Source organism: Rhinoderma darwinii, chromosome 5, assembly GCF_050947455.1.
Source record: "Rhinoderma darwinii isolate aRhiDar2 chromosome 5, aRhiDar2.hap1, whole genome shotgun sequence".
NCBI lineage: Eukaryota > Metazoa > Chordata > Amphibia > Anura > Rhinodermatidae > Rhinoderma > Rhinoderma darwinii.
The window spans coordinates 283,805,253-283,826,356 of NC_134691.1; the positions used below are offsets into that span (position 1 = coordinate 283,805,253).

At 38.9% G+C, this 21,104-nt stretch overlaps 1 protein-coding gene across 5 annotated transcripts in view; it reads left to right on the forward strand.

The window, feature by feature from the left end:
* SATB1 (SATB homeobox 1) overlaps positions 1-21,104 on the forward strand; it is a 159,408-nt gene that overhangs the window by 130,906 nt on the left and 7,398 nt on the right. For all 5 annotated transcript variants that reach the window (XM_075827222.1, XM_075827221.1, XM_075827224.1 and 2 more), the window contains one exon: positions 846-1,001. In XM_075827222.1, coding sequence (XP_075683337.1) covers positions 846-1,001 — 156 coding nt within the window. The remainder of the gene's footprint in view (positions 1-845; positions 1,002-21,104) is intronic.

Genomic DNA, 21,104 nt, shown 5'->3' on the forward strand with positions numbered 1-21,104 from the left:
CATTGTATCTAGTTACAATTTGGGAGTGCGCACTATTAATTACATTTAGAAATCTGTATAAATATTGACTCCGGTATTTGTGTGCGGAAGTAATGTAATAGTACGGCAAAGCATTTATTTTCTGTTCTAAATACTGTATAGTCTGATAAAAATGTATTAAAAAAAGCCAAATTACTTTTATCCGCTACCTGCAATCAGGTAAAAGCCATGTATACCCCTGTGCAATCTGTTCTTAAATATAAATGCAGAGGATGATATAGACGGGTAGTTATATATGCAATAAGCAAAATAGCAAGGTTAAGCCATGGTAAAGGGGAAAAATCGAATAAAAATAAGGAACCGTGGAATCCAGGACGCCGCCATTACGCATTTATCACAGGCATAAATCATCACGGTTATGCTGCTTGCCGTTCAAGATAAGCCGGGCTCTTTCAAAGACAGATGGTTAAATTCTTTCACGTTAATTGCAGAAAGCTTTCAGTTGTACATTTACACGGTTCTGTGAAAATATCTGGCTTGTTGCCACAAAACTTGCTGGGTGACTTTGCTATTTCTTATTTGACAATATAGACTGTATTATTAACCTAGTAAGATGTAAAGTGCTAGGAAAGTTGCAGAAGTGACTTGAACTGTCGATAATCCAGAATAGTATTTACAGTCTTCATTTTTATGCAAAAAATATTTGGGGAGAGATGTGCATTTTTGTTTTCAATTTCTGCAAATGAGCAATAATGTATAATAATATATTCCAAAAATGCTGTTTTTTGTTGTTGTTTTTTTTACTCTATACATTGTTTTTACCTACAATCTGTGAGTAAATTTCCCCTCTCGAATGTATGTTCCAGGTCAAAACAGCAACCATTGTAACTGAGAGAAACGGAAGCCTGGAGAACTGCAGCATGAATATTAATGCTTCCATCTATGATGAGATCCAGCAGGAAATGAAAAGAGCTAAAGTATCCCAAGCACTATTTGCAAAGGTTGCAGCTTCCAAAAGCCAGGTACATAATATTCATTTGAAGAAAAAATATTATTCTGCTTTCTGTACAGATTTAAATCCTTCAAGTGTTTGAGGGGTGAATTTAGTGCATTGTACACAGGATGGTTACTAAGCCTTATTGCTCCCAGAGCATCAAATCTACTTCCACTTTCCACAAAAACAACATATGCATTTACAGGGTTTTTTTTCCGACTGGTAAAAATGTTTAAATAATTTAGAAACTGGGAGAGCTTGTGTCACACTAGGGCTGGTGGGATTATGCAGCAATATTGACAGCAACTTGAGCATATCCTTTCTTAGGGCACATTCACACGTGGCGGAATTGCTGTGGAATTCCGCTGCAGACAGTCCGCATTTGTTTCAATAAGTTTTTAGTCAAGTTAGTTCAGACGTTGCGGAAAACTCCGCTGCAGACCAAGGGATGCGGTTTGTAATTTTCCCTCCGCAGCATGCACTGACAGTTGCGGAGAAGAAGCAGAATTTCACTGCGTATTTCACCCTTTGCAATGCAAAAACTGAAATCTGTGGCAAGTCCGCTGTGATATCTGCAACGTCTGAATTAACTGTCAAATATGCAAATGTTTGTGCAGATTCGTTGCGTAATTGCCCCAAATCTGCACCAACATTTGCAGCGGAAAAACTGCCACGTGTGAATGCGCCGTTAAGAAGTCCCCATAGATTGCAGCAATGTTTACTGCTGATAATTCTGATCTATTCTAAAAATCAATTCTTCTTACTATTATTTCTTTTTTATGGTCCCTCCCATAATTGTTTGCACTGCTATATAGTCCTGTTCATCTTAAAGTTTTTGTACACCGTTGAAAAAATTTTCTAATAAAAATGTGTGTAAGGCTTCGTTCACATCTGCGTTGGGACTCCGTTCATGGGTTCCATCGGACCTTTCCATCAGGGAATCTAAACGGAAACCATAGGTTGGAGCTTTCCGTCAGGGGAACCCAGGAACGGAATCCAAACTGAAACAAACGGAAACCATAGGTTTTGCGTTTGCATCACCGTTGATTTCAATGGTTTCAATTTGTCACCGTTGTATAAAGGTTCTGTTATTTTGACGGAATGAATAGCGCAGTCGACTACGGTATTGATTCCGTCAAAACGATGGAACCCTTAAACAACGGTGAAAAACGGAAACCATTTGCATCTGATCCGTCACTATTGAAATCAATGGTGTTGCAAAAGGAAACTTATGGTTTCCGTTTGTTTCAGTTTGGATTCCGTTCCTGGGTTCCCCTGACGGAAACCTAAGACGGAACCCATGAACGGAGTCCTGACGCAGATATGAACGAAGCCTTAATGTGTTTGGTGTCACTTTCTATATGCTTTATATTAAAAATTATATTTTTGAGATGAAGCTTCTTTGTATTCTGTATACAGAGCAGCTGTATCTTGCGCTGAGACCTGAATCCGTCAGGTCAACGGCACTGACGGGTTTAATAAAAGCAGGGATCCACCTGTTATCGATCACATCTAAGTTATGAACTCAAGTGTAATCGATAGCAGCTCAATCCTGCGTGTCAGAGACACGCGGGACTCACTGTCACTGATCCCGTCAGTGCTGCTGACCTGACGGATACAAGTTTCAGCGCTAGTATCAGCTGCTCTGTATACAGGATACAGAGCAGCTGTATGTCAAAAAGTAAAAATAATTTTTAATAAAATGTAATTATAAAGTTGCACCAATCATACTAATACATATTTTTATTTAAAAAAACAACAACACTTTTTCAAAGGTGTGCATTGCATTTAAGCTACTGGTTCATACACATACTGCCAGAACTACTATGATACTTACACAGGCATTGCAAAAGGAGCAAAGAGGAATGTAACTTCTGCGTGACAACACTTTTGGGCACTGTCATGTCTGCCATTAGTAGTTATCACTTTTGGAATACCGACATCTGTTAGAAAATTCAAACTTCTGAATAGTATATTAAAGTACTAAATGCAAAAAGGCAACCCGCTGCTTTCTACTCCCTGGTCACTTTCCTTTAATCACAAGAACTGTCTACAAATGATTGTATCGTTTTTTGAAGTTGTGTGAAACGAGAACGCACAGCTTTCACCAGCACATTTCAATGGTAATCACTACTGATATCTATTAGATGTCCATCAAGGGTTGAAGCAGTGGGCACATAGCGTGCTCGGCAACCGTGATTGGAGAACAGCTGACTGATAAGACTCTCACCTGCAGAATGGCTGGAAGTGAAGTACAGCATCCCAAACTCTGGTTTGGGGGTCTGAATTTAACCCGTTATGTGTAGCTGATAATTCCTTTATTTAGAGGGGTTTTCAGGCAGTACGAAAACGTTTAAATGAGCGCAAAATGTTCAAATAATAAACTTGCCAATATACTTCCTCACTCTTTCCCCGTCATTGTACAAGTATACCACCCCAAACAGGGAAACTGTGAGGAATCCTAAAGGTAAGTATGTTGGCATGTGTTATCTTAAAATTTTGGGCTCATATAAAAATTTTCATATCCTTGAAAAAAAAGTCATCAACTATCTCATGACAGTGGCGTTGTAAATTTATGCAAATATTTCAATTATTTTCAGGGCTGACATCCCATACAGATGTCTAATAATTGACTGTTTTATAAGAACTTAATGGCAATGTACTGCATACTTGTATGAGAGAATTACCTTGCCGTAAGAATTTATTGCCCTATAATATTTTATGTTATGTTTTAGCTATTGAGATTCTGAGCATTGTGTTAACCTTTTTCCTGCATGTCGATGTTGTAGCTATGTTTTCATACAGAAATCTTTTTCATAAATTGTACATTCTTATATGGAATTTGTTTAGAATAACTTGGGAGCCGATGCCTCATGTATTGTCGTGTTGTTACAGGTTCCACTTTTTTTGTGATGTATATTTGGAATAAAGTTTAAAAACTTGTGAAAGTTGCAATTGTTTAATTTAATAGCAATCTGCAATTCTTTATATTCCCTTTACCTTTTAGTTTCAGCAATAGTTGTCCATTTTAATGAAATGTTGAATGGCTAAAATAGTATTTTTTTTAAGCAGACCGGAGCACCATCTTTCTCAATGGTCCTTCCCTTAGTACATTATCCTCTTTATCACTTTGGATCTTTACCTAGTTCCAATTTATTTCCTATAATATTAGTTGGGCTTCATCAACACAGTAGAGGCTCATGGCCACCAAGGTAATCTGATCAATAAGTCTGATAAAGACTTCTTTGCCAGTCATTGCTGTGGCTATCCTCACAACTTGTCACAAATGTTGTAAAATTTTTCTCTACAGATGGTAATTGTTAGGAGCCCATTATCAGGAGTTCTTTCTTTATAAGTGGCACTGAGGCTCTGCGCACATCACGTTTTTGGTCTGATTTTAACGTATACGCAGGGAAAAGCTACGTTACATATAGGTTGTGACATATGCCTTAAGGGCACATTCAGACGTGGCGGAATTGCTGTTGAATTCTGCTGCGGACAATTCGCAGTGGAATTCTGCAGCAGCCGTTTTTTACATTTGTTTCTATACATTTTTAGTAAACTTAGTTCAGACGTTGCGGAAAATAACTGTGTGGAATTTAGGCTGCGGTGCAGAATTTTCCCTCCGCAGCATACTCATTAGGGCACGTTCAGATGTGGCAGAGTTTTTCCGCTGCAAATGTTGGTGCAGATTTGGGGCAATTACGCAACGAATCTGCACCAACATTTGCATATTTGACAGGTAATTCAGATGTTGCAGATATCACAGCGGACTTGTCACAGATTTCAGTTTTTGCATTGTAAAGGCTGAAATCCGCAGTGAAATTCCGCTTCTTCTCCGCAACAGGCAGTGCATGCTGGGGAGGGGAAATTCCGCACCGCAGCCTATGGTCCGCAGCGGAGTTTTCCGCAACGTCTGAACTAACTTGCCTAAAAATGTATTGAAACAAATGTAAAAAACGGCCGCTGGAGAATTCCACTGCAATTCCGCCACGTCTGAACCTGCCCTTATGTTGCTGAGAAGCGGAATTTCACTGCGGATTTCAGCATTTGCATTGCAAAGGCTGAAATCTGCAGCAAGTCTGCTGTGAATTCCACAACGTCTGAATTACCCTTCAAATATGAAAATGTTGCTGCAAATTCGGAAAAGAATCTGCAGCAACATTTTTAGCGGAGAAATTCTGCCACGTCTGAACATGGCCTAACAGTGGTGTCCGTCTCCAAAAAGTTTAATAGTTTAGGTTAAACGTGTACTTCATGATCTCTCTTGAACCTGTTCATGACATATGCTTAAACGGATACCATTGTAGTCCATGGGCGATGGATACCACTTTAAGGCATGAATTTAAGCATATGTCGCCCATAGACTATATTGCTATGCGTTTAACGTATATATGTCAGGAAAAGCTGTCAAAAAGCCCATGACTTATGCCATACAGGGGCTTACGTCACCCATAGGCTTCCATGTTAAAAATGTGTATACCCCGCAGTATATGTTTTTTTATGGGATCCCTCAGCATGGAAAAGCGTAGTTTGCTACACTATTCCATCTTCAAAAAAAAGGTATATCTATGTAAACTAGCCTGATGGAGGCCAAAAGGTCACACCTTTGGCTTCCGTCGTGCTAATGGAGCGCTATGAACATGTGTAGCGCGTACCTCAGAAGCTTTACCGATGTACACGCTAAACATAGGGCCAAAACATGATGTGCACAGAACCTAAGACCGATCGATAACTTTATATTCCTCGCCATTTTTAGGATTTCTGCTTCAGGTCAATTAATTGAATAATGTAGCAATGAATGTAGCATGAGATAATCTGGAGTAAAAGGGCAGGAGAGTGTTATGTGCAGCTGTATTTAGCGCACAGAAGAATGGCAACAGTAATGTGCCAATCACTCTGTGTTATATGAAAGTGTTGAGTTTTCAGACTGCTATTGGAAACAATAGTTTTCCATTCACTGACAGCTAGCAGAGATCTTGAATGGTGCATTTGTAGGGTATGGGCTTCTCATATTCTCCATTTAGTCGTCGTCGTCCCCTTTTTAACTTGACGTTACTGTGCATGTGTTTCTGCTTACATCTTGTACATCGATGGAAGATATGTCCGAAGAGATCTATATGCATATAATCCTGACCATAGACGAGGCATAAGTAGAAAATAAAAAAAACACTCCGGGAACCAGATTGAACTATTAAATGCCTGATCCGTAATACTTCCATAGACCTCACTAGAAAACAACAGCTAGACTTAGGCGTCAGTAGGGAATCTCTAGTTACCTGGCTCCTGGATTTTGACCAGACCTGCTGAAGAAAGATTTAATTTTATCCATGAGAAGTAACTGAAATATCACTGTATTGAGAAATGAATGTGTTCCAACATAAAATGGACCAAAAAAAGTAAAAAAAGTTTTTCATGTTGAAGAGAACAATGTTACGATGATTTTGAAGGATATAGAAGTCCAAATAACCGTAGACATTGAAACCTCAAGAGTCGTGTCAGAGATTTGTACTGGACAAAGCAAACTGATGTTAGGGACCATGCATACAAACCTCATTAAGGAGTGCCGGTGAACACACAATTAATGCCCATAACATGCCAACTCCTCGCGCAACTGAGCAGATCATAAGTTGATGGGGCATTAAAATATTTTAGTGCATTTCGCTAATGTGGGGGGGGAGTTAAATGACTGGCATCATGTTCATGAGGGTTTATCCTTCATTTCATTGCATCTAATCTATCTGACATCAAAGACATGGACATACTTGTTCTTTGTGACACATGATATATGCGTCCTATTTATAATCAAATTCTTCCTAAATTGCTTCACTAAAGGAAAAATATAATAGTGCACAACAACCCAAGAGCCCAAGGACACTTGGATTGTAGTAAGCCATACTATAATTCATTACTTTCTATTAATTTCGGGTATTAAGTCATTTCCTACCCTATCAAGGGTACCTTAATTTCAGTAATGCTGCAGTATAAAGCCTTGGAATCACTGCACCACCAAAAAAACGCATGTATGTGGTTTAGAAATAGAAAAAATGTTTATTGTATGCAAATCCGCAATTCGGCAAAGCATAACCCTAATGTAAATACATGTGTTTTCTGCAGGATGGTATAGGTGCAGAAAACCTCTCCGTGTGAATGTACTCTAAGAAACTATCTTATTATCTAAAGATCAAGCATTTTCTTACTCCTCATAGTTGTTACTACCCCGTTTACTTATGCCTCTTGAACAACACTACCGCCAGGCTTCACAATCCCCAGCATTGATTTCTCTTTTTTATTCTAGTCCCTCCAGACATATCTACAGCAGGTAACTTACAGGTGGAACTGGAAACAGACCTGGAATTGGTGCTTTCGGATCACCTCTTAGCGCCACATCAATACTTTAAAGTTAGAAACAAACTATGAGGTGCTGACAACATGGTACTTTACATAAGCCCGGATTGCCAAAAGGGTCTCAGCCTATTTGCCCAATTGTTTTAGAGATGCCAGACTCTAGGAGGCATTCTCCAGATATGATAACACTACCCTAAGGCTTCGCGACCTTGGATTCCTATCGTTCCTTATCCTCATTTTTATGGTGCAGTCACATGCAGCAGATTTTGTTGCAGAACTTAGGGCCTGTTCACATCAGTGTTGGCTTTCCGTTCCGGGGTTCTGTCGGAGGTTTCCGTCGGGTGAACCCCGCAACGGAAAGTGAAACTGAAACCACAGCTTCCGTTTCAGTCACCATTGATATCAATGGTGACGGAAACATCGTTAATGTTTTCCGTTCGTCACCATTCCGGCAGGTTTCCGTTTTATCGACGGAATCGATAGCGGAGTCGACTGCGCTATTGATTCCATTGGAAAAACGGAAACATGGTGACGAACGGAAAACATGAACGATGTTTCAGTCACCATTGATATCAATGGTGACTGAAACGGAAGCTGTGGTTTCAGTTTCACTTTCCATTGCGGGGTTCACCCGACGGAAACCTCCGACGGAACCCTGGAACGGAAAGCCAACGCTGATGTGAACAGCCCCTTACTGAAAAAAGTAATTTATATGAATGAACTTGCAGAAATCCATATACCAGCTGCAGAAACAACCCCATTCTGATGAATGGAACTGATATTCAGTTGCATACATTTCTACAATAAAAGCTGCCGCATGTGACTGCACCCTAATAGTTAAATATCCCTTGGAGGCACTACTTAATAGTTGGATCTCCCCCTTATCCCCAAATATGCCCATACCCTTATATCCTTCATAATCTAGGCCACCGGGCAGACCATCACATCAGAATAAAAAAACTTCAGCTCTTGCCTTCTTTGAAGTCAAATGGCGACGGTCCTTGTATATGGAGAACAAAAAGCTCACAGCCGTTTTATTGGATAAACTCTGCTTTACCGCAGAATGGACATTCAACTGAATGGAACTGAGCTCCAGCTCCGCAAACAAATGTACGGTGCTGTGCCTGAGTAAACAATGAAGGATTTAGCTCCCTTTCTTGCAGCCATGAGTCTGATCTCATCGAGCAGATATTGATGGACTATCCTAAGGATAGTCCATCAATTTTACAGTCCCGGAAAACCTGTTTAAATGAAGATTAAAAACTGTATTCGTCAAACAGTAGACACAAGACTTTAAAGAAATACACCAGGCAAAACTGATACAGAGATATGCCTAGGGCAGGGCCTGAGGGGGAGGTGCATGACAAGGATTTAGGACACCAAGGAGAGTTTCACTGTGTCCTGCACCCCCCCTCCCCCACACACTTATTTTGAGAATGAATGGATGTCAACACGAAAGTCAAAGGAAGAGATTGATGAAAACTAATGTCCATGGCAAACAATTAGATTCCACTCTTTATTTTTCAGAGTGCCTTCGGAAGATAAAAGCAGCAACCTGATTTGTGGCCATGCACAACTACCGCTTTTTTTTCCTTTGCACTAGTTTTAATAAATCTCCCCTTTAGGGTATGTTCACACGGCCTATTTTCAGCCGTTTTTCGGGCCGTAAACACCCCAAAAAAAGTCTGAAAATACGGGGGGCTGAATGCCTCCAAACATCTGCCTATTGATTTAAATGGGAAAAACTGCGTTTCGTTCCCACGGGGCATTATTTTACGCGCCGTCTGTAAAATCGGCGCGTAAAAAAAGCCTTGCAGAAAAGTGCATGTCACTTCTTGAGCCGTTCTTTGAGCCGTTTTTCATTGTCTCAATAGAAAACCACTCCAAAACCGGCCGTAAAATTGCATCAAAAACCGCCTGATGCATAAAAAAACGGCTAAAAATCAGAGGCTGTTTTCCCTTGAAACAGCTCCGTATTTTACAGCCGTTTTTTGTTAAGTGCGTGAACACAGATCTGTATCATGAAGAGGAAAGCACATTGCACCGTACATACATCATTTGCTCTACACTTTTGTTATTGAACTGTATATGTCAATCTTACAGGGCTGTCTCTTATGAATATACCGTATAACCCATTTCCCATAGGGTCACGCATTGCTTCCTCTAGATCAGTATCCGTCCGTTAAATAGCTGGATTGTCGTGAATTTTAGTGATAAAATGTTAGGAGAGCCTAAAGTAAGTGAAGTGTTGATTCTATGTTCTCCGTGCACACATTGTGGGAGATTTATCAAAACGAATACAGAAGAGATGTGGAGCAGTTGTCCATAGCAACCAATAAGATTTCAGCTCTTATTGGAAAATATAAAACATTGACCTGATTGGTTGCTATTGGCAACTGTTCCACTTCTCCCCTGCATTAGTTTTGATAAATATCGCCCAATGTATTGTGTGTGTGTGTGTGTGTGTGTGTGTGTGTGTGCGTGTGCAAACATAGACACACACATAGACACACAAACAAATGGGCATGTAAACAATTGAATCTCAAATTCATGCCTACCCCGTAATCAGCTTGAAAGTGGTAATTTCGGCAACGTGTTTCTTTTATTGTTGGCTTCTAAACATTAAGTGCTATTTAAACATTAAACCGAGTTGTTTATATTGGTTCACTGCTCAGCATGTCATACATCAGGCCACCGTCATCTCTCATGAAGTGTAAAATTCTGTCATGAATCATGGCTTGTATATCAGAAATTACTGTAATTTTGATTGCAAATTATAGGGCTTTTGAAATGTTTCTAATTGTGATAGAATATTTTGTTTATCTGGAAACCTGAATTCTCTTTTTAGATGTCTTTATTCACGTGTGAAATATACATATTAGATGTTTAGCTTTTGTGTGTGTGGTGATTGTTTTTGAGCTCAATTTAAAATGGCCAAACATTTATTCATTATCTTGTTCTGTTTTGTTACTGCACAGAAATACGGGGACGATGCAAATTTCTACTGAAGTTTGGTTCCTTTTTTTAGTCCTAGTGTATAACTAGTCCTATTTAACCCCTAACAGTCTCGTTAAAATTGGAAAAAACACTTTTTTAGATTGTAGATTTTAAATTTATATCTAAAGTAAATATAATTGGCGCATAACTCAGGTCCTCTCTTTGGGTTCCAGTGGTCATAAAATTCTTAAATGTAGCTGTATAAGACCTCGTAGTTTGTGGTATGAGTTATGGTTTTTTTTTCTGATCACCATTTCCAGGTATATATAATGTATTGAATGATTTTAACCAGTTCAGGACTGGGCTATTTTGAGCCTTCAGGATCAGATACCATTTAGCCCTTTTTAGCACGTGTTCGTTAAATGGCTCTAACTTTTTTATTTGTTGGGCTAACAACGTGATTTTTGCGGGTTACTTTTTTTATACACATCCTTTTTGCTATTTTAGAATTTTTATTCATAAAGTTTGAAAATAATAGTAAAAAAAATAAGCTTTTTTACGTTTCAACTATTTTTTTTGGGTAATAACATAGTTTTACCCTAAAATAGACCTTTTATTTGTGATCGTCATGGTCTACCATAAATTTTAATATATTACATGTCTATATTAGGGTAATTGGGTCAGCACTAGCGTTACAACAATGATTGGCAGGAGGGGAAAGTTTTTTTTTGGGGATGGGTATTTTATGTGTATTTATTATTCATTTTTTTCACTTTATGTTACTTTTTTTTTTATTACTATGGTCTGTCCCCCAAAGGTCAAAAAAGACCTTTGGGGAACGTTATATATATTTTTTTCTTTCTTTTACACCATCTTTTCCACTGTAACTGGAGCTGCACATCACAGGGTGGTGATGGAAACGAAAACCTATGGTTTCCGTTTGTGTCAGTCAGGGCTCCGTTCCAACGGAAAGCTCAGACGGAACGAGGCCCTAGCGCAGATGTGAATGAAGCCTAACCCCTCCCCTGTGGACATCTAAAGCCATACAGGAACAGGAGAAAGATTACAGACCCCCTACACTGCTGTCCCCACTGCCCCCCCTTCCCTGCATTTCACACAGGCAGAAGTGAGTCCTCGATGCAGATTCCACTTTAGAGCCGCAATCCTGGTCTTATTTTTTAAGCCAAGATTCTAGCCTGAGTTCGTTTTTAGATGTCCTTCTCTGCAGTCACACTGCTGTCCTGAGCAGTGCTCGTTCAAGGCAGTATTGTCTTTTTGCTATGGAAAGAGCACAGCTTGAAATAATTAGTAGAAGAGTTAAAAAGGTCTTATTGGTTGTGAGAAAAACACAAAAAGTGACAGTGGATTAAATTATAAAACCTTTCTCAAATACATATAATTAGCGGAAGAGCGGATACCCCTCAGTATTCCAGGATTTCAGCAGGTTACGGTCAAATCTGAGGTCAAATCTGATTTTATTATTTGGTAGGTACCTACTGTGTGGGGGAGGAGCTAATTCTTTACAGCATCTGAATGGCAAAGTGGAGCTCCGGTCAGGAGTAGGGATGAGTGAATCAATTTGCTTGTTCTGCTGTTTTGTCAATTTTCTAGTAAAGGGTGAAAAATAAACTAAACACGAATAGGACTAACATTTCCTCACATCTAGCCTGAACTTAAATTCATATAGAACATTGTTATTTATCAGCGATTAAATAAGATTTTAAAATAGCAAAGACAGCACTCCGTGGAATGACAAAAAATATCCTTTCTTACTGTGACATCCTATAGAAAGCCAATGTTTACGCGCTTCGAGTGCTTCAAGCGCCCTTAATCACAGCATGATGTTTAGTGACTGTGCTGAGCTGTTAAAAAAAAAAAAAACGTCACCTGTGTTCATATCCCACAATGCTAGCTGTTTCACGGTAACTGGTACATGCCTTGCATTGTGGGATATAGACACAGGTACGTTTTTTTAAAACAAAAACTCTGCACAGTCACTAAGCATCATGCTATGACTAAGAGCGCTCGAAAAGTGTAAGTGATGGTATTATGAATTTTATTTCGGGAAGATGTCTTTCTATAGAATGTGAAAGAAATAAAGGATATTTTTTGTCATTCCACGGAGTGCTGACCGCTATTTTGGAAGCGTATCGTATATACCTGTGCGGGTTAGCCGTGCACCTGTGGATGTTATTGACCCTGGACTCTCAATCACTGGAATCGGAGCTAAAACCTTTAAGATGAGTAATAAGATTTATTTGTGTATTATGCAGCCCACCTACAGAACAAGTCAGCTGCTTGTAAAGAGTTAATCGACTAGAGGAGGAGACAACTGCTCATAAATGGTTAGGCTCTGTTCACACCTAGTCTTCTCCTTCCGTCCGAGGTATACGTCGGAAATATTGCCTGACGTTTAGTTGCGATAGAAGGCTGCGACATGTGCCACTGTATAGGGGCACAGTGGCATACATTTCCCATTGTAAAGAAAAACATTTACAGTGCGTTACATTTTTTTACTGTGTGCCTCTGTATATAAAAGCGCAGCAGACTACTCTTTCCTATACAGTAAAAAAAAAAAAGGTATGCATGGGGATCTATGAATATGTTCAGCTTATGAGCTAGGAGCTTTCCAAGCGCATTCCCTGACGTAGGGAAAAAAGAAATATGAACAGTGCTAACACAAAAAAGAGCAAATAGGAAAGCTACATCTAGATAGATATATACAGTCACTTTTCTAATGACTGCCTGAATGTTTCTCTGATAAACTTCTTTTGCATGGTGTTCTTGTTACCTAGCAACAACTTTACTTCCTGTCTGAGTGGCCACCGTTTTGGTACATGAAGCTACATATGCTGATTTAGTCTTTGCTTCATAGGCCTGTTTTAGGTTATTTTGTAAGCCCGAGAAAATAGCACAAGAAATCATAATCTATAAAGGTGTACACTGGGGGTCGTCCGGCATTGCTTGTGTATTTCAGTAGGTACGATAAGGGGTAGAGATAAGGGACTATGATAAGTGTTATCTCTCAAAGGATCTGATGGGTTATAATCAAACTCATACAGTCCTCCTTTACCCTGACTGTAGACATTGTCTGTATCATCTCTGTGGTCAGCATAAGACATTTATTGATATATGAAGACTGAATTCTGTCTTAAAAAATGTAGAGTATAGTTTAGATATTTTAGATACATTGTAGAAACATTTATTGAACTGTGAAGCATTTTTAACCCATTCCCGTCTGCTTCACGGAAATTGATGATTTATGGCATGGTCCCTAGGCCAGAATCCCGTTACTTTATGTGCTGTCTTTGATGGCACCGTGATGGGGAACTGAAATAATCAGTTCCCTGTCACAAGCAATCCCTTAACACAGTGCTTATATGATGAAAAAAATAAACAAAATAATTATCGTCCCCCCCAAAAAAATTTGTACACCTTCAAACCCACATGGACCAATTTTAGACTTTCTAAATGAGTCCAATGTGTTTTGCATGATCATCTGGTACTCAGGCAATAATACATTTCTGTCACACAGAATGTACGATACCCCAAACACATTATAATTACCTCCGGCTACCAATTTTATTCTGTTGTACTCCAGCCCTATCTAGTTTTGTACCGTTTCCAAAAGATTTCTGTACTTTAATAATTATGAGTTTTTTGCAGGCAGAAAAAAATCTGCCTCAGAATTCCTACAGGAATTTCACGCCCGCCGGGCCGTGAAGCTTATGCAAGGACCGTGGGCTAAAAAAGTTTTTCGTCTCCCATTGACTGCAAGAAAAGACATGCTACTTTTTTTCCTGCGATCGACTGAAAGCATTCCGTGAAAAAAAAAACGCCTCAAATCGAATTGAATAGGTGGCGATTTCTGACGTTTTTGGTGCTGATTTGGACCCGGTTTCCGTGTCAGAACAGGGCCTGTGGGAGGAAGATACAGTAAAACCAAAATAGGGTTTTTATTTGGGCTAAATATTATTCATTGAACAAACTACCTTAAAACAAAGCTTGAAAAAAAAATAAGGTAAACTATTAATTTCCTGTTTCCTGATGTCATCTTCAGTTTTATATAATAAGAAAGCCCTACGTGTCCCGCAAAAAAAAGAAACAAAAATGTTTGGGGTACACTTAAGAGTGCGTCCAGACGTGCCAAACATTTCCACTGTGGAGTTTGCAGCAAATTTGCAACAAATCCTCTGTGAATCTGCTGCAAAATTCACATATGACACATGCAAATTATGTTGTGGATTTAGCAGCGGATTTGCCACAGGTTTCACCCTATGCATTTCACAGAATGAAATCCACGTTGAAAATCTGCTGCTTCTCCGCACGAGAAAATCTGCGTCATGCTTTACTTGCAGGGCGAAGTTTCTCTACTACATGTGGATGGGGTTTTGAAAACCCTATCCACTTGTATTGTACTATGAATTCCTGCGGACTCGCGATGCCATATGTCATCCATTGGATCCCATGCTTAAAAATAAAAAAAACATTACGCGCAGTATACTTTTTTTGCGGGATCTCACGGGATGGAATTTCATAGCATACTGACATACACCAGCGAGACGGAGGCCAAAAGGACACTCTTTTTAGCCTCCGTCTGGCGAGTGGAGCCCTATGGGCACGTCTAACCTGTAGGTCTGGAGTTGTGTTGCTGTGCTGCCAAATTATCAGTTTCTGACATATTTCTAACATGTTGTACAGTAGACTGTCATACATGATTTGCCACAAATCCACAAATCACTACTGTACTGATTTCACACATATGTCGTAAGTTGTTTTTTTTTTTGCAGAAAGAATAAACTGCTAGAATGTGGAGATAGGGTTGGGGTGGCATACTAAGTTGAGAAATATTTAGAATATTTTAGGAATACTATTATTCTAATGTGCCTCAATTGTTTTTCTGTCATAGACAAATTGACACATACTCCCCAAAATCTCATGGTATGCAGATCTGCTACATGTGTCTTTTCTGTATATTATATACGTGTGTATGTATGTATGTATGTATGTGTATGCGTGGGTATGTATATATATATTTGTACATCCTCATGTCAGCACTCAAAACAAATGGGCTATATTTGGGGGTATTTCTTTTTTTGTTGTGTTTCCTTTTTATTATGTAACTAGTTTTAGTCATTTTTATTTTTGGAGGTTTACTGTATTTTTATCATGTGTTATGTACAGTACTGTGATACTTTTTTTTTAATTTCCTCTATCTTACACTAAAAACTGTAAATGCAAATATCGCTAGAGATTGAGTTCTCTTTATCACAATATAAACTCAGGGCCTGTTAGTTTTCTGTAGATATATGTATACCTGCACACTTTGCTGACTCTTTAGCCATTCAATTACAGCGTATATTGTTATATGTACTATTCCTCTAACAATCAACTCTCAGTATTGCTTTAGTTCCCTTAATTCAGTAAATCAGATCATAGGCAGCATGCTGTCATGTAATAAGGTGTCTGATCCTTATTACCAGTTTGTTGATGCACAGACTTCTTCAAATTGACCATTGCAACACATGGTTTCCCCTGAAACTAGCTGTGATAATTAGCGTGGCTCTAATGAGACAGAATGTCACTGATCTTGTGCTGAACTGTCGAGTATCCGCGCTACGGATGGGAGCTGTCAAAGGCTGCCATCTGTGACGAAGCTTGGCATATCCCAGTTACACTACAAACTCTAGAGCCTGCTCTTTACCTTTATGTCTGGATGTTTTACACTATGGAAATGATTCTGCGTTAACACTTTATATTCAATGTTTTTATAGTAAACAAGCACTGTAACAGCTTACAACAAGTTTTCTGGATAGGGTCAGGGAACAAAAACACTATAAAAATGCTTTGATTAGAGGTTGCCCGCTATATTATGGCACTTGTTACTATATGATGATGATGCTTGCAAAATTCCCGACAGCTTACCCGATTACTGACTTGCAGCATTTTTGTAACTTTTTTTATTTTTATTATTAGGAGGAGGGGTAAAGACTGATATCAGATGCATTCAAAATGCAATATCACACTGGGTTGTGAACGGCTTCTGCTATTTCTTTTCCCCTTTGATGGGCACTTGATTTAAGGGCATCGTAGCATACTGACCGTTTTAAAATGCAGTTACATTATACACAAAGCTTGTTTTAATCTGCCCATACACCTTAAAACAACGTCATCGGCATCCGCCAGTAATCTAATATGTAAGGTAGCCTCTAGACTGTCCTCCGACTGCAGATCTCAGGAGGGAAGAGAATTGGGCATAGTAGATTTCAACTTGCCCAATTCTTTTGTGCAGCTGGGAGATAGGCGGCTGCCAGAAGTGTCTGGCAGCGGCTGGCCCACCTCTCCCTTGCGTGCTGTTTATGGGAGGTCGGGGGGATATCTGTCTGATGAATGAGTGTTTGACTATCTGCCATCTTACATTTATGTTTTTTTTTCTCATTTGTTATACATACATGGGGCTAATTTATGAAAACTTGCACCAAAAAAAACAAACGATTTTGCCCCCCAGCCAATCAGATTGCTCCTGTCATTTTTGTAGGAGGAGTTATTGCTTGCTTTGGGCAATGCCTCCACTTTAATATATCAGATGTTTGCCACTATCAGCATTTCACTGTATCTAGAGACCATGATGCAGATGTTTTCCACCTCGTCAGCTGCAAAACCAAATTGAGAGGTTGCCTTGTCTTTCTGTAATAAAAAAAGCACACATTTTATTTTTTTATTTATATAGATCGATAGAGTGATAGAGCGATAGATAGACAGACAGACAGACAGACAGATAGATAGATATGAGATAGATAGATATGAGATAGATAGATATGAGATAGATAGATATGAGATAGATAGATATGAGATAGATAGATATGAGATAGATAGATAGATATGAGATAGATAGATATGAGATAGATAGATATGAGATAGATAGATATGAGATAGATAGATAGATAGATAGATAGATAGATAGATATGAGATAGATAGATATGAGATAGATAGATAGATAGATAGATAGATATTCTAATATAATATCACAGGTTTTTTTCAAAGGCTGGCAAAAATGAAAACTTAAGCAGACGCTAATGAGTTCCTCTGTTGTTGCTGCGATACCCAGATAACATTATGACAAAACACTTTTGACTCCACTAAACTGTTCCCGTTTACTTGTCTAAAGCTGCATTTTTGTAACTTGTTCATATTATAGAACTCTGAAAGCTTTTCTTCTGCAGCCATAAATAGTATAATTAATGTAACTGTAGTATTCATCACTGATACATTGTTAGAGGCATGGCGCATTATCTGCATCACATGGGTTCCATTAAATAGAGCTGAGACCACCAGATCTCGAGACCCTGGAGATGCGTCGTTTTTGCAGGACTGAAAGCCCTGGACTGCTTATGATTCCAAAATATGCTTTGTTGCTTTTTATTTCCTCCTCCTCTGGCAGACCACACAGGGCTTGTTCTGAAGAACATTTTCACTAATCTGATCAGGCAGCCAAATACGCCGGGAAAACTGCTTTAATGATCCCACTAATTACCTCAAGTCAATATGAACTGTATTATTAGACTGAGGGAAAATATTCCATTAGGTCTCCCCCTTGGGAGTGTCTCCGCTTTGTGATGTCACTGAAGCCTTCGCCCTCTCGCTTGTAATTAATTTTATTTACACACGCAGGCACGCACAAGGTCACACCTGCACAACCGGAGCTGGCCAGGGAGTTAGTGGCACTCAGGCTTAATCAGATCTGTCATAATTACCATTCTGCATGTTTCTGACACACGCTGAGAAATATTTCAATTTAACTGCTGCTACCGGCACAACCAGATGTAGTGCGAGAGTGGCTGCATTGGAAATATTATTCCTCAGGATACACTCTCTCCTCCTTTTTTTCCTCCCACCCCCTCCCTATTACATCTAATGTGGCACAGAAGCTGATGTATCCTGTAAATCTTAAATGCAGTGCTAGCTTGATAACAGCCGATTACACAGTTTAACCACAAACAGCTTGTTCATTTTTTTTACTAATGAAAACCACATGTGGAGAAGAAGAACAAAAAACATTTAACCTTTTAACTTTTTGGTGCAGTCTGTGCTGTTTCTCGTATAAAATATTTTAATTTGGTTTAAAGGAATCATTCCGTAATTCCTTAAACCACATTTAATAGGAATATTTTGTCATAATTGCTAATGTCTATTAGTCTTTATTCATTTTTAAATTTTTTATGGAATTTAGATATTCACAAGACGATCAATGACAAGAACAATTGAATTGTTGTACATTAGGATGGGCTATAAGATGGGCTGCCGGGGCAACATCTGACTTGCAGGTCTGTTCACATATTGGCGGCAGGTGCAGCAAAACGCCGGCAAATGGTGGTGCAGAAAAAGAAAAAATCAAACCCATGTTAAAAAATTTTTTTTATGGGGAAGGACACATTTTGGTGTAAGTGTAAAAGGGAGAGGGGCCACAATAAATCTTTTCCCCGAAGCGCTCCTGGTGTGCTCTTCCACCAGTCCAGTCGGTATGACGATAAGACCATGGTGCTGGCGTCATACCAGCGTCACGGTCATGTGACCATGTGAAACATCAGATCTGGACTCTAGGTGCCCGCAACCCTCTTCTTCATCCTAGAAATTCTCTAACACCTTACCACAGTCCCTGTTTGCTTAACCTCACCCTTTATTTTAATGACCACACCCACAAATGTTGCACAAATTTGAGTTTCACTGCTTACTACCTCTTCAGACTTTATAGCCCAGTCACTTCTTTTTTTTAGGATGACATCCCTGAACTTGAAATTCTGTAACTATGCCACATCCACGTTTGATCGTTCACCTAATCAGAGAAAGTTCTTTTACCCCTTCTTATGAAATGTATTTTAGACATATATCATGGAAGGTGAAGGCGAATTACTACTAAGGTGAAAGAATTAGTTGTATGCAGTACCAGCAGCAGAATTGCTTTTTTAACATCTACGGCTTGGGTCATTGCTCACGGACGACTTGTTTCAGACTTAAGGGTAGGAACATGATACTGAATCTCGGTCAGTTCTCTTTGTAATTCACAGAGGCCAGCATGGCGGGTAGCAATATCTGCTTGAATGTCGTCAATGCAGCTCCTCCCCTAGTGTATGTGAACGGCGATTTCCTAAACTTCCATGTCAGCAGTCACATTAATTCCCTAATATTTAAGTGTAGGTTTACCACTTAAAAGCATATTAATCAAAATGGTGATTCACTGTAATATTTTGCATAGGTCACATAATGTTGCCTAATTGTTATGCTTTTATATCCTTTTTTGTTCTTGAATTGTATACAATATTATGTAACAGGAAGAGTAACTGGTGGCAAAAAAACCTCCCTTCTCTGAAGTAAGGGTTTAATAATAGTATGTAGGAAAATAACTATAACGGTTGTAGTTTGAGTGTAGAGATACAGAATATTATTTACAATGTTGGATCAGTGTTTTTTCTCATTATCATTAAGGCATATTTCATATTAAATTACAATGTGATTGAAATGGTAAGGAAGACAAAGTGCATCATTTTTGCCCTCAACTCTAATGTCTTTAATCAAATAATGACCTTCTGGAAATAGTTAATTTTAAGCATTTGAAAAGATCAATACCACTTTGCCACCAAAAAAGTCAGAGATGATGAAATCTGATGTATTTAAACTACCATTTCACCCTTTTAACCTAGTAAATAATTTAAAATGCTTTCAGTGCCTTTTTGCTCTCCTAATTTATTTCATTGTTTAAGTATAGGTATGTATGTATGTATGTATGTGTGTGTGTATATATATATATATAGAAACAAAAAAAGGATCCAGCAGCACCGATAGAAGAGTGTGGGTGCAAGCCCCAGGGAGCAGACCAAAGCTCTCAATATCTACAGCGATCAAAAAAGTAGGCAGCACACCATCGGAATCAGTGAAAAAGAGCCTTGAGAAAGGCTCTAGTGGATAGAGCTGAAACGTCGCACTTAGGGTTAATAAAGTACCCTCTTTTTCACTGATTCCGATGGTGTGCTGCCTACTTTTTTGATCGCTATATATATATATATATATATATATATATATATATTATGCACACCAATATGAGTATGTATGAAAGTTGTGTGTGTATAGATAGATATATTATGTACACATATATGCCTGTATGTGTATATATTAGCGCCGGGCGATTTTGACAACAAAATAAAATCTAGATTTTTTTCAACCCTGTGGCCGATTTTCGATTTGAATCTCGATTATCTTATTACTGTTGAATAAACTGAAAAAAATACCAATACCATTTAATAAATTATTTTCTTTATATAAATAACTTTTTAACATATATTACTATTATAATTGTACGTGACTTCACAACTTTTAACCTCTGCAAATACTTTATCAGAAATACTATTGGAAAAATGTTTATCTAATTGATTATAGCTTCTGTATGCACTAACATCCCTTTCTGCCAGTCACCACCTCAGCCGGTTTCCAACATTGCAGGAGAGAGCAGTGTAAATTGCTACTGGGCCAGGCAGACAGCGCCGAGCGGGCACTCTGGGGCGAGATTACATTACAGTGTCTGAAGTGTGAGCAGGACCCTGCAGTACCGGCCCCACGATGGAGGGTTAAATAAGTCACATTCAGGCCCGATTCACACGACCGTGATTGGACCGTGAAAAACGGTCCGTGTGTCAGCCGGATTTCCTGGCTCAAACACGGTACATGTAAACGGGACTCCTGGCATCAGTCATTTAGGCTATAATCAAAAAAAGGGCCATTACAGATTAATTGTCAGTATCTCAAGACCATTTTCCATCAGTGTCTCCAAATGGATTTCCTTTGTCAGGGTAT